Source organism: Ziziphus jujuba, chromosome 11 (genome assembly GCF_031755915.1).
Source record: "Ziziphus jujuba cultivar Dongzao chromosome 11, ASM3175591v1".
In the NCBI taxonomy this organism is placed as follows: Eukaryota; Viridiplantae; Streptophyta; class Magnoliopsida; order Rosales; family Rhamnaceae; genus Ziziphus; species Ziziphus jujuba.
Genome location: NC_083389.1, coordinates 8,338,464 through 8,353,469, shown reverse-complemented (window position 1 = coordinate 8,353,469; position 15,006 = coordinate 8,338,464). Strand labels below are relative to the sequence as shown.

The following is a 15,006-nucleotide window of genomic DNA, read 5'->3' as shown; positions in this document are numbered from 1 at the left end:
CATTTTTTCGTTATAGTATAGATGCTTTTAAGGGATAACTTTTTTTTTTTTTTTTTGAAATGTTAATAGGGAGACAGAATGGAAAATTATTTTCTAAATTTTTTTTACTCTGTTTTTTTTTTTCTTAATAAATAAATACTTTAAAACATTTCTCGATATAAGTTTGAAAATAAGCAAACGTGAAAGAACCTAACAAATATGTTAGAATATTCATAAGAAATAATTTAACATAAAATAAAACAATGAGACTATATTTTATCCAGAAAAGGATGGTGGCCTACTTAACCATGGTAAATCTGTACAAGAAAAAAAAAAAAATTGAAAAAGATTGGGGAGGACGGCGTCTAAATGCACTGGTGACTTTTATATATATTTCTATTTTTCCTCAGAGTGAATTACATTGGTTTGCCGAAACGGTGTGACATCGCAAGAGCACTCGTTCTTTGTCCTTCGTCCATATCGCACAGACCTGTAATAAGATTTGTAGTATCAAAATCTTCGACTGAGATGGGGACCAATTCGGCACATGGAGAATCCAATTCCAATCCCCACGTCATAATAGCTTGGGAGGTAGACAACGATCGATTATCATCCATGGAGCAGAGAATAACAGAGTCTCCAAGGCTACTCGGTAAATTCGCAGGTAAAAGCTCCTGTTGTATTTTCAGAGTCCCACAGAGCCTAGTGGAGGTCAACGGAAAGGCTTATGAGCCCCACATCGTCTCCATCGGACCTTATAACCACGGCCAACCTCAGTTCAAAATGATCGAGGAGCACAAATGGCGGTATTTGGGTTCTTTGCTTTCCAGAACAAAACCCAAAGGTCTCGAATTGAAGGACTACTTTAAAGCCATAGCAGATTTAGAAGTTGAAGCCAGAGAGTGCTACTCCCAAACAATCCACCTCACCACCCATGAATTCCTCGAAATGATGGTTCTAGATGGCTGTTTCATCATCGAGTTGTTCCGTAAAGCTGCGAAAATCGTTCGGTTTGAGCCCGATGATCCGCTCGTCACAATGGCCTGGATTATACCATTTTTTTACAGGGATTTTCTAAGACTCGAGAATCAGATACCATTTTTTATTCTCGAACGACTGTACGAGCTCACGAAATTGCCTGGAGATGAAGAATCCAAAACCTCTTTATCCCTTCTTGCCCTGCAATTCTTTAACAACGCGATGCAGAGGCCGGAAAAAGTCATCGAGAAGCATCGAAATATTAAAGGCAAGCATTTGCTGGATTTGGTCCGTACGAGTTTCATTCCTCCGGATCCGGAATATCAAGAGCGAAAGATCCGAAACCCCCAAACCCATTTAATCCCCTGCGTGTCGAAGCTCCGTCGAGCTGGAATCGAGCTGAGGCCACCAGCCGACGCAGAGAGTTTCTTGGCGGTGAAATTCAAGCGCGGAGTGATCGAAATGCCCACCGTTTGCATCGACGATTTCATGAGCTCATTCCTGTTGAACTGCGTGGCATTCGAGCAGTGCTACGGACTGTTCTGCTCAAAGCATTTTACCACATATGCCACGCTCATTGACTGCATTGTCAACACCTCTAGGGACGTGGAGTACCTCTGCGACCAAAACATCTTCGAGAATTCATTTGGAAACGATGCTGAACTTGCCAGGTTCAGCAATAACTTAGGCAAAGATGTGGCTTTTGATATCGAACTGTGCTACTTGTCGAATTTGTTCAATGATGTTCATGAATATTATCGCAACAGTTGGCATGTTACTTGGGCGGGATTCAAGTACACATACTTTGATACGCCTTGGTCTTTCATCTCCGCATTGGCTGCTCTTGTTCTACTGCTCTTCACCTTGGCTCAGACTATATACACCGTTCTTGGTTATTATTATGATCGTAATCCAAGGCAAAATTAATCATCTTTTTGTGCTAATTCCATCTATGTTTTTCTTTGTTTATATGGCGTCCTTAGAGCACTGTTATTGATTCTTAGAACAAGTAAGAGATTTCAAAGGGAAAATGTCCCCTTTTTTTTTCTTTGATAATAATGGAAAATATTTCATCCGCGTTTTGTTTAACAGGTCATGGATTCAAATCCAGCAACTAAGAAAAGTTATTGTAAAAGATCCCAGTAATTATGATTAAACCTTGTTTAGCATAAAATGTTTAATATTGTTTGTCAAAATGTAATTATATGTATGAATGATATTGCTGCCATGTCATTTGTGAGAACCACCACGACGGATATCAAACATTCAAAAAATCAGAGGTGTTGACCAAGGTCCGCGTTTTGTGTTTTTCTTTCTCAGCAGATTAGGCCATCTAACTAACAGTCCTACTTTTTCTCAACTATAAGTGCACGATCGTGTTCGAAATAGATTTGACCAATTTTATTTTCTTTAATTTGTCATTTGGTAAGTTTTTAAACTAACATCGGACATTTGTGTTCCCCACCTTCATATTTTAACTTTGATATTCCAATAATTGGCTCAACAAGTTACATACAAGAAAGGTGGACAGTGTCAAATAGTTTGAGTGCATCAAATCTGCGAAAATTCATCGTTTTATTTTCTTGCAGGAAACGTAAGTAAATGTGCATAGATCCTAGAATTAAATTAAATATTCATCTTTAAAAAACAAAATCAATGCTACACTGATTGGAAATTTTTTATATAAACATACTGAAACGTGATCAGCTAGAGATTTAATATTAAACACTTGAAAAGGTTATAAGTAATTTATAAAACTCGCTCGCAGGAGCTACTTCTTCAAGATTTAACTAGTCAGTCTGTTGAAAATTTGACTGTTGAAAATTTGACCAGTTCGTACGTTATTTTCAAAATACGATGTTTGAATTTTTGATTCTTTCAAAGCATAAAGGTTGCCTTGCCAAGTGCCTTCCGAGTATATATGCTCAAAGCCCTAGAGTTTTAGAGACCAAGAGACATTTTGCTTGCCTAATTGCCTTGCAACATCGCAAAAAAAATCTTATTTTCAGCTTCATCAACACTCGGCGAACAATTAATTCAGACTACAAAAGGCACTGCTTAGACTCTTTGTGATCCAGAACTGCTGCAATATAGATATATATATATATATATATATATGAAACTTGAGCATCCTCACGAAGCATCAAAATGAATTCTGAGAAAAGAGTAGTAATGCAACTACCCCAACCCACAAGACCAATAAATAGCTACGGTTTCGAATCTACAACTACGTCGATCAACGTCGACCCTATGCCTTTCTCTCAGTCCACAAGTGATCCTCCTGCTACGATGATGCCCCAGACACAATATCAAGACACTATTCCATCACAATATAATCTGAATAATTATATGCCACCAGCAACAGCAGTGGAAGAACCAGAAGAAGAAGATGAAGATGGGAAGGGCATTGTCAAGCTGCTTCGATCCGTCAAAGATGTAGTTTATGAAAAGCTTCCAGCGAAAATACAAGACCAATTGAATTTCGAGACGATAAAGGACCCAACTACTAATCAAAAAGGTGCTTCTACCAGCGAATTCCGTGGATCTTTGGAAGACTTGTCGAAGAAGCTTGAACGCTTTAAGATACGGATTTTAGATCCCGGAGTCGTGGTTGTGAAAGATGATGATCAAACTAATCGATAATGTAAAACAAATTTACTACTTGGTCCAGACAAACATGTTTTATACTGCAAGATATCACTGAAGTTAATGTAATTCTATTATCAAGTTGTTTTATCTTTTGAAATTAATGTATGAGAGCTAATTCATACCCCGTTAATGTAAGTGAGTACAGGGGTTGTTTGATATTAATTGTTAATCATGTTTCTATAAAGTCTTAAACAAATTATTTTTGCTGAGCATTATCTTTTTGAGAAATTTTTTATGTAATTTTTATATAGGTGATGTAGTGTAATAAATCATTCAGTATCTAGTATATAATAATATTTATTTAGAAATTATATATTTCTATGTAATTATCTATATAACTATTACATAAACTTTCTCATATGCTTTTGAGATTTACCTAATTAAATAATGCTACCACTTATCCTTACTAAAAAGTAGATTAAAAAGACAATCTGCATAGCAATCAAAAAGTCTTGGCATCTTGCTCGCTCTCCCCTCAAATAATTAAATTGGTAAAATTTTGGATGATTTTGTACTGATTAGCCTAAAGATTGAATACAGTTTCAATCAAAACGATTTCATAGATTTCAACGCTCACAAAAATTTTACCAATTGCTTCAAAAAATTTTAACGCTTCGATTCATTACGTTATTGTACTGAGTTTTGTGCAGTCTTTGACGTCGACAAGACGTACAAGTAAGCAATATTTAGTTTTTTAAACCTTGACTTTTTTAGAACAACCCAATTGATGGTAATCACTGTTGAAGTTTTGATTTTAAAAGTCTGAAGATAATTAAGTTTCTCTCCCAAATTTTACATTAAAAAAATAATAAATAAAATTAAAATAACAAATAAACCTTGGTTTTAAAAAGAACCTAATATTCGATAATATCAATTTTTGGGGGTATATTGGTGATGGGAAATTAAGTGTTAATATTCCAGCTGTAACCAGAGGATTCAGAAGAACAACGATATAATCGTTGACATTTTGACCATTTTTAACACGCAAGCAATTCATTGTTCTGTCTGACTCCGCATACGTCCAATGTGGTCCTTGTCGTTTGGATGTAATATATATATATATATTTAATTGAATACCCTCAAACTAGCATTATGCCATTGATGGAAAAGAAAAAAAACTTGCATTATACCACTTTTTTTTAATAGCTTATAAGAAATAGTTTGTTAAAAACTATATATAGATAGGGTTAATTCAATGTTGTTTTTAAACATATATTTTTAATTTATAATTTTTTTTTGGGGGAAAATTTAATTTATAAGCGTTAAGAGTTATAGTTTTGATAGAGGTGTAATATATATATATATATATATAATATAAAAGCTTACCTTAAAAAGGAGTAAGATTGAGATTAGAAATAAGCTGATATTATTAATCTGCCATACATGTTATAAATGCATATTATGTATCAAACACATCCATGATTTGACTTTATCAAACTTAATTTAAAAATTTAAAGGTGATTAGGCACCTTGTACGTCAGATACTGATACCTTTACGTATATACTTCTTCCAAGTGGGGTATTTTCTTTCTATTATTTTTTAATATTTTGTTTATTGCAATTAATATTTTTTAGGGTCGTGGTTTAAATTAAAAGTTGGAGAGTTACTCAAAGAAAATTTGGTCAAATTAGCAAAATGAAAAAAAAATATATATATATATAAGAAAATAAAAAACAGGAAGTGCAAGTTGGTCTAGACCACGAGTTTACTATGCAGCCATTATACCAACTACCAGTATTAATCGCAGCCAAATATAGTTATCCAACTACCTATATATGCCATACAGCAACCACCGGTCTTATCCTTAAATTTATGACCAGGCCACAACAATATGGTAAATATAATTCTGTGGAAAAGATTTCTATAAACTTGAGATTTGCCATTTCTGTTTTTTTTTTTACGTAAAACTAAAGTAAGAAGGGAAAAAAAAAGAAGAAAAAGAAAGGTAATTAGGGCAAGCTGTGAGTGCCAACATATTTTAATCTAAACATGCTCAACTAATCATATTATTAATCAACATATTTAGTGTTTTGAAATATCCATAGATCTAATATACAATATTAAGTTGTATTTTATAAACAAGATTAATCAGAATAACTAATTTTAAAAAACAGTCAAATAAAAATTTTGAATTTTTTATTCTAGCAAAATGAAAAACAAATAAATATATCAGAATAGCAGTGTCTAATAAACACATTGCTTTCAGATTTTATTTTTTTAATTTTCTAAACAGATAAAAAATGATCATAGAATTCTATTTAATGTAACATTTAAAAGATTAATGTCATGTGCAAATTACATGATTTATCCATAATTTTGAAATAACATGAAATATAATTAATAATAATAATGATAAAAAATATGGTAAATTAATTATGCCTGTAGAAAATATTGATACTTTAATTTAATAGGCTAACTGAAAAATTGGAGCGAATGTACACCCAAAGATGAGATTACATAAGTTAAGAAACAAATCAGTCCCAATTACATTATTAATACAAATAAATGATTTACATTGTTATAGATAGTCCATAAAAATATGTAACACAAACATCAATTCATGCATAATGATACTATAAAATATTGAAGAATAAATAAATGAATGGTTTCAATATGAAAACGAATAATTTCCATACTAGAGCTGTTAAAGAAAAGCAACATGTAAGTAGAAAATCCACCATGACATTTTTTTTTTCCTTATTTTGGTAATTCAAATCCACCATGACTTGGTCTGCGCTTCCGAGGAAATGAATAGTAAGTCGTACTGCCAAAGTTTTGTTTTGTTTTGTTTTGTTTTTTTTTTGGTAATTGGCCGAAATTTGAAAATTTTGATTAGTCAACCACAGGGCCAAAAGCCCTTCCTATAAAATACCAAAGACTTTGTGGTTCCAAAGCACCTGACCATAAAAACAATATTCTACCATATTTTAACCGCTTCAACGTGAGTTCTTACAAAGAAACCAGTTCGCTTCAATTCCAGTCGCTGCGATTTCATCTGGCATATACTCGTGATGCGTAATTGTTCAAAAGACAGTCTTATTCTTCAGCGTTTCAAAATACGGACACTGTTGATTGGGGAAGAGATTGTTGTCGAGAACAACCACAAGTGAGATACATACGCAAATATAAGGCTCAAAAATGGAGTTTCAAAATAATGATCATATGCTACGTAAATTGTCATCTCCATTTAAAGCAAAGGGTAATTTCTTGTTCCAGAGGCAAAAGAAAAAGAAAACAAGCAGATTTAAAAATATGGAAACAGACTTTGCACACCGACAACAAAAGGAGAAACTTGCCGTTTCCAGCTGCAGAGGTTGTCGCCGAGGAAAACACAGCGACGATACGCCATGCTTCATATGTGTTTAGTCGGGGCCAAGTTAACCCCATTCTATAAGGTTTGGGCCACTGTTAGTTCGGCCCAATGTACATCTTGAGCTGCGTTTCTTTCACCCAAAGGGAGAAGGAAAAATCATTTCCAATATTAATTGTATTTTTTGTAAACAAAAATATGTCATTCTTTTATTCTTTGTTAACGGCGTGAAATTCTACTCAGCCGTTCTTGTTTTGTTTAAAGATTGATCTAACATTTTTTATTTGTAACTTTTTTTTCCAAAGGAATGTAACTAAATAAATTTTCTTTCTTCTAAATTATTATTACTTTTTGCAATAAAATACAATTAATTTTTTTTTTCATGTATATATATTTATATATATATTTGATCTTTGATCACAAGATGTCTCTATTATCCAATTAAATATGGGCTTAATTTTTGATCGAAATTAAAATATTAATAAGTATCTCCTCTTCCAATAAAAGTTAGATTCATGTATATATATGTTTACATACGTGTGTGTTGAGTTTGAGGTGTTTTTTTTTTTTTTTTTTTTTTTTTTCCAAATTCCATAGGAACATCGTTTAAATTCTATAAATTTCCATGGAGCTTTATCTTTAAATTCAATGAAAATAATTTAGAATTTAATTTATATCTCCAAACAGTAAACTGATTACATTTTTTTTTTTTGAATTTATTGAAATGTTACCATGAAACAAAATAAACATAAACAGTATTATTCTTTGGATGTATAATTGTTTTTCCGATACTGCAACTGTACTATGCTTATGAAAGCAATTCCTTTATTATTCGAAAATTCTATGTAAGGGACGATAAAAAATAAAAAAAAAAAAAGAAAAATACAGAAAGAAAATTGTGTATAAGGGTGATAACAAAGCCCCCAATCAAATAATTTTCAGTTATTAATTAGGATATTAGAAACTATACAAGTCTGACTACTTACCGTTAATGGTTAAGTTAATATTAATTATCTTGAAATATTTTTGACGTAAAAATTAAAAAGGAATTGGAAGCAAATGATTGTTAAATGGGCATCCCTATACAACCTTAATTAACCTAATATTACAGTAACAATTCAATCAACCATCAGTGAAAGAAAAAGGGGAGGGGATTATATTTTTGATGATGGTTGTATTAACGGTAACAATAAGATTTACAATCATTTTTATATTGAATATTTGTAATTACGGTATGAATTTCAATTATGATTAGACATTTTGAGTGACAGCCTCTTATCTTTAATTGTATATGTTAAAAAGGCAAAAGAATTTTGGCACCTGATTATAATTCAAACATAATCCAAGGGGGAAAACCGAATAAAGATTAGTTTTGTTTCGCTATAAGTGCTAAACAATTGATTCATTCAACAAGAATCAAAAGGGCTTTATCAAGAAGCATTTAGTCACTACCATATATAATCCTACTATATCCTACCATTAATAGCTAATTTAGTCAGTACAATCTGCTCTCATCTCTCATCCATTTACAGGCATGTATAATGTATTTGACCATCTGGTCACTATTAAAGAAGCTTGAGTCTCCCTTTTTTTTTTTTTTTTTTTTTTTTTTGGGTAAAATTCAAAGAAGCTTAACTAGGAGATTTATGTACATTACATGTATATTTATATATATTTATACATATACAAATACAAGGGTGTGTAAATAGTACGAACGTTTTTGGTTTTTTTAGTAGTCAGTGGAGTATGTAAGGATGGTGAACAAGCATACGACTAGGGAAGCAGTATCCCATGGACTGAGGATGGCCTTCTGTGGACCATACTACAGAAAGCCCAATAGGCCCATAAATCCAAGGCCCAAAAAGTTTATTAAAGTACTGAAGTTCTTTTGTTTTTTTTTTTTTTTTTTTTTTTTTTTTCGGGCGTCATTTATAGTAGAATGATTGAACGGCTTAGCATTTTTTTCAGGGGGAAAAAAAAAATGAATGGGCTAGCTTTTAGAAATGAATTCTATCTCGATATATAAAATCAAATGCATCTAATTTCAAATCCTCCGACTGTTTATGATTTTGTTGTAAGATTTACATATAGAAGCCATCCGACAATGACCAAGATTTTTCCAAATTTATTTGCTTTTTAATGATAATTGAAATGTAGTTGGCTATAAATCTTTCTTACCTTGTATTTCTTTCTTTAATATCGTAATGTTTATACTCATGAAGAAACAATTTCTAGCTTTCTTCCCCCTTAATTTATTGCGGAGAAGAATATATGTAAAATTCAACTCACAAAGAATTTAATTAATGAATTTCCTATAATTTTTTCCCCTCTTGTAAGAAAAAAGGAGAAGACTATATATATTCGTAAATTAGTGAGACAGTTGTGTTATGGTTGTCTTAATATTTTGTATTAATAAAACACTGCCCGACGGCTAAGCCAAATAGATAGAGGCACTAATTTAAGATAGATGTGCTCATGTCATCCGTAGGCTTGAATAGCAAAAGCATAGCAAATGTGTTATGCACAGTCAATAAAGGTGATAATTAGGCCTGTTGTGGTGCTTAAACCATTGCTTAATACATAATTATCACTTTTCTTGACTTTGGCCATTAATGGAGTTGTGCCTACTCTCCATCCAACCAACAAAAATGGAATTTCAAGGCATTTAGTAGCTACCGATACTTAGATGCACCATTCTCCCTCTCTCTTTCTTTTCCTATATATATATCTAAGATATATATTATGCTTGGTCTACGTTCCACTGCAGCTGACATGCAAATCTCACATTGCATTATACACTGCTTACTCTTAGTGTAATCATGCTCCCTCCGCAGCACTCGTACGTACAACTCTCTAATGGCGGCTCAATGTGGAAAATACAGTTACATTTTAAGGTTTCGCATCATTTTCTTTTCTACAAAATGTCGTTAACTCTGCCAACTTAATCTTTTATTTCTCAACTGAAATTTTAATTTGTTGATCTTCATGTGAAATTTACAACTATCATTTCGGTAATTTGACACACTATGGTACAAAATTCGTATATGTCGAAACATGAATTTAATCATAGTTCATAATAAACAATTTTTTTTTATAAAAAAGATGTAATAGATATTAATTCCATTATGGGGAAAAGATTTATGTTTCCAAGCCTTTTTTTTTTTTTTAAATAAATTTTAGTTGTAAATGTATTGTAGACACGGTGCATTGAAAATACATTTTTAAATTCTAAATTTAACTGACATGTTCTCTTTTTAATATAGAATGTATTGTAATATTTGACCTCCAAAAAAAAAAAAAAAAAGCTTCTGAATAATGTGTATTAAAAGTGTAATCAATTTTGGGTTTTTAGATTACTAATATATATATATATATATACACACACATATATAGTGTGCCTACTCTTTGCACATGCTACGCTGTACGACGACGATTAGACTTTGACATCCCTTGTAGCACATAAGCCTAAAGCTACGAGCCTACGACCGTTGCATTGACTCGTGGGGGCGCCCCAAACAAAGAGGACGGTGAACGGTCAGCATCCATATTTGAAATTCCGTAGTATTTTTTACCACTCTTATAGTGACACGTGGATTGAGAATGACACGTCAACAAAGTCTGAGGTGGGCCACGGTTCCATATCAACAATCACCAAAGGTTGAATATATAGTTTATAACCAGAAACTAATTTTAAAAGGTAATAAATTATTTTGGTTAGAAAAATATAGAATAAAAACCTTATAATATCAACGTGTTTGATTATTATATTGACTAAACCTTCCAACTTGCTAGCTTTTCTTTCACCAAACTGCGCTATTTGCTTGTAAACCATATGAAATAAAAATAAATAAATAAAACAAAATTAAAATTAACATCAACCCCTGAATTAACAAGCATATTGAGCATCTGGGCAAATCTAGAATCTTCTGCTTCCTCAATTTAAATGATGGTTTCCAGCCTCTGATTTTCTCAAGGTAATATTCTACTTCTAGGCAGAGGCATACTAAGGGGGAAAAAGATTGTGCAGCTTTATCTTGATTAAGCGGTAAAAGTAGATAATGGATGCATGATTCATGTTGATAATATTTGTGTATGTGGAGGATATTTCCGCTGCGCAATCCTATAAACCTTTTTCCGTTAGTCTGATTTTTGAATTGAGAGACACTTGGAATTCTGTTCGTTTGCGCTAAAGGTTGTGTAATGGAGAGCTGTCGATTCAATACCCCAAATTTGTTACAGAGAAGCTATCTGTGTGCTCTTCTTTTAAGTCTCTTTTCCCTTGGAAGGATATGGAAAACACCTTGAATATTATTCACAAGGCATTGAGTTCGATTAAAGTGGAAATAGAGACCCGTATAAAAGATTGCTTAGATTTTGTAAATTTCCAATGATCACAGAATTTGAGATGTATTCCTTTGTTGTCTGATAAAATTCATCTACCAAAAACAGAAGAAAGAACATTTAAGAGATGAATGTTGCTTTGCGTCGCAGCACATTATTTGTGTCCACTCGACAAGCATGACGAGAATGGAAAGGTGCAATATAGGACAGCAATTTTCAAAGAAGAAGACTCCTGTACATATTATTTAGAAAAAACAAAAGAAAAAACGAAGGAACAAAGTAACAAAAAAGAGAAAAAAAACAAAAAAACAAGCCACTCACACTCGCATTGATGTGGTCATTTTTGCGTTTAAAGCTTCAGGTGCGAGACTTTCTTTACATACATATATTATATATATATATATATATATATATATATATATATATATCAAGGGTTACCGTCTCTTCAAATTTTATTTTATTTTTTAAATTTTTTTATTTTGTTTTATGGATGTTATATGCTGATAAAAGAGCCGGATTAGGGAAATTTCCAAAGGTTTTGATCCCCAGTACTTTCGTAGTCATGAGTATAGTCACCGGATAAGTCCAAACGAGGAGGGCTAAGAAGCATTCCTTCAGCCATATTGACTAGAACATTTGGCATATCAAAGATCAGATCCTCATCCAGAAAATCAGGACGCCCTACAGCCTCTCCTGTGTCTTCCTCAGCTTGATTACCCCAATTCGCAGAAGAACCAACAATATCCTTTTTTGCTTCTCCCATGGCGGCCGCAGCGGCCCCAATGGCTGCAGCAGCAGAGCCAGCAGCGGCCTGGATATCACGCGGAGAAGTAGAAGCAGGAACGGGCAAAGAAGAAGCCGAGTCAGGGAAGTTGAGCTCAGCGTCTTTACCCTTGAGAGCAAGAGCTGCAACATCATAAGCAACAGCAGCCATTTCAGGAGTAGAGAATGTGCCTAACCAAATTCTATTAGGCTTCCGAGGCTCCCTAATTTCGGACACCCATTTCCCACTACTTCGGCGCCTAACACCGCGATAGGTTCGATTGTTACGCCCAGCAGAAGTGGAAAAGGGAGGCGGAGAGGCATTGTTTCTACTGGTGCTGCTGCTACTAGTGGTAATAGTACTGCCAGTGGAGTTGGAGGTAGTATTAGGGGTTGAGTAATGCATGGTTTCCGGTAGAGTAAATTAGAGGAATGGTGAGGAATTGGAAGCGATGGCCGTCGGAGGTTGCGAGAAGCCATTTATGGGGATTGGGGATCGTTAGGGGAAGAATCAGAATCTGTATAGCAGCGTAAGAGAGGCAAGAGTGTGTTTTTGGAAGAAGAAAGTGCAAACCAGTTGTTGATGAACTGCGGCGTGTGAAGCGTTGGGGTGTAAGCCAGCTTTAAGTGTTGGACATCTGGGTTGGACTGCTTATATTGCAGTAAAAATACCTGCCTTAACGTCAAGAACAGTGATTTTTTTTTTTTTTTTTTTAAGAGGGGCATTATATCATATGCATCACTTATCTTTCTAACAAAGATTTGATTATAATAATGAGGGAGTGCATGTTTTCGAGCAGATAATTCTCATCCAATAACCCAAACAAAGAAAATTTCTATTTATTTATTTATTTATTTCTTTTTGTGCGAGACGTGGGTTGTTCGGTTTTCATTTTAGTCTTCCAATTTCTCTGACATTTTCTATGTCTGTTTCTACCCTCATACCCAATATTCAAATGGATACATGTCACCCCCATTTATATGAACCTTGTAAAACCGTTAGATATATAGATATCAAACCCATACCCCTACATTCATAGATGAAATAAATTATAGAGTATTAGGTTATAATAAGTCATTATTTTACTAACAAATTAATTTTCACATTACATGACACAAATCATCTCAAACAAAAAAAAAAAAAAATTACAAGACACAAATATACATGTCGATCATCATATTAATTTTTGAGCTTCAGCTTGAATAGTTTTATTCGTAGGTCTAATTTACAAACTTCGTGTAAGTAACTATGTGTGTACATTATATATATATATATATATAAATAAATATGTATACAAAATATTGCTCAAATATTGCTCAGAATAAAGTATAAAGTTATATATTTTTTAGAACGGATCAATTGGTAATAACCATTAATAATAATCTTTATGTTTTAATTCAAAACCTACTAAAACACCCTCCAATTTTAATAGCTATGAATTAGATTAGAATAATTTTCAACTAATTTATAAGAAGTGATGAAATCTCCCTAATAATTACAAAGTAATGTGGCAACAATATTAAAGTTGATATATTGAATGTGTGAGTTTAAGTCATAATTCTTAATTCTTAATTATATAATTCGAAAAACAGACTCATTAATTATTTGTAAAGAGTTTTTTTTTTATTTTTTTCTCATTTGGTAATTAATTATTTGTAAAGAGTTTTTTTTTTTTTGGTGAATTATTTGCAAAGAGTTGACCAAAGGAAATCATACAAAATTATATAAGCCTAGCTAGCTATTTAATGGTGAATACGCCTTGAGGCCGCGTATATAGTTCCCTTTATGAATATTATTGATCTAGAGAAGGGATATTAGTCTACTCGGTTGTGGATTAGGACAACCCTACTCATCATCCATGGATTCCACTAGACATTACATCTGATTGACAATATTTGAGAATATCACTACTAAAATGTGGAGTTTTCAGTCCTTTCCGACAACGCCGTTAATAATGGAGTTGGATGTTCCACAATGGATAGGAAATCACTGTCATATATAACATCCGCCTGCATGACGGTTCTTACTGGTCACTCTGTTACTTTACTATTTTTCTGTCTCCTTCTTTTTTTTTTTTTTTTTTCCTTAAAAGGAAAAATAGGAAATTACCGAAAGAAATAAATTAAGTATAACGCACTCTCATTTTTCATATGTCTCTTCCCAAAAAAAAAAAAAGAAAAAAAAGAAAAGAAAAGAAAAATGGTCGTAAATAATTATCATGTTTTAATGAATATAATTAAGTGTTTTCCTACAATCCGCCATATTTACACACCTGAACTGTTAACTATCTTAAAGGATTTTGAATCCAATCTTTTAACCCTTTTTTCTATTCACATTATGTTGTCTTTAATTTAAAATATTAATATAAAATAAAATAAACCAAGCTAAAAGAAAATTAATTGTTTTTATTCTATTACTAACTGGATAGAAATCTATCCTATACGGTAATAACTTTAGTATAAGTTTGTTATAATAGATTTTGTGTACATACTACATAAAAAATGGACATAATAAATTTCTAAGATATTGAAATTTTCATATAGATTATATATAATCATGGATCCATATCTAAAATAATATAGCCGTGAGAGTTCATTATAGCAAAATTGTACTTTTGTATATGGAAGAGCAAAGAAAATATTTATATGCTAGAGTCTTTCTCTTGGAAGAAATGGCAAGCTAGAGTTAAAGAAAAACATATATATCATGATGATGACCATGTCTAAACTTTCATTTCAACTTAATCGCATCATTGTCTCAATGCCTAAATAATAGTTCACTGGGTATCTTAATTTTCTCTTCTTTTCTCCTTCTTTCTTTTTTATATTGTCTTATTATTATTTTTTCTGATAAATTATATTATCTTTTTGTTAGTATGCGTTAAAAATCGTTACATTTATATTATAACAGTATAAATCTACGTTCTTCGTCTAATTAGGGTTCTACCCCTTATACCACTCATAAAAGTTTATATGAACTTGTAAT

At 32.4% G+C, this 15,006-nt stretch overlaps 2 protein-coding genes across 2 annotated transcripts; one reads left to right on the top strand and one right to left on the bottom strand.

Annotated features, from left to right (window-relative positions):
- The first annotated feature begins 260 nt into the window (after positions 1-260).
- LOC107434936 (UPF0481 protein At3g47200) lies at positions 261-3,813 on the top strand. The gene has a single exon (XM_016046457.4). It carries the CDS (start codon positions 508-510, stop codon positions 1,882-1,884), a length of 1,377 nt encoding a protein of 458 aa, XP_015901943.1. The 5' UTR covers positions 261-507; the 3' UTR covers positions 1,885-3,813.
- Positions 3,814-11,775: 7,962 nt separating this feature from the next.
- LOC107434946 (ethylene-responsive transcription factor ERF024) lies at positions 11,776-12,725 on the bottom strand. The gene has a single exon (XM_016046467.4). It carries the CDS (start codon positions 12,424-12,426, stop codon positions 11,776-11,778), a length of 651 nt encoding a protein of 216 aa, XP_015901953.2. The 5' UTR covers positions 12,427-12,725.
- Between the last annotated feature and the right edge of the window lie 2,281 nt (positions 12,726-15,006).

What these genes read in the sequence shown, in the direction of transcription:
- LOC107434936 (XM_016046457.4), top strand. Translation starts at nt 508, where the DNA reads ATGGGGACCAATTCGGCACATGGAGAATCCAATTCCAATCCCCACGTC.
- LOC107434946 (XM_016046467.4), bottom strand. Translation starts at nt 12,426, where the DNA reads ATGCATTACTCAACCCCTAATACTACCTCCAACTCCACTGGCAGTACT.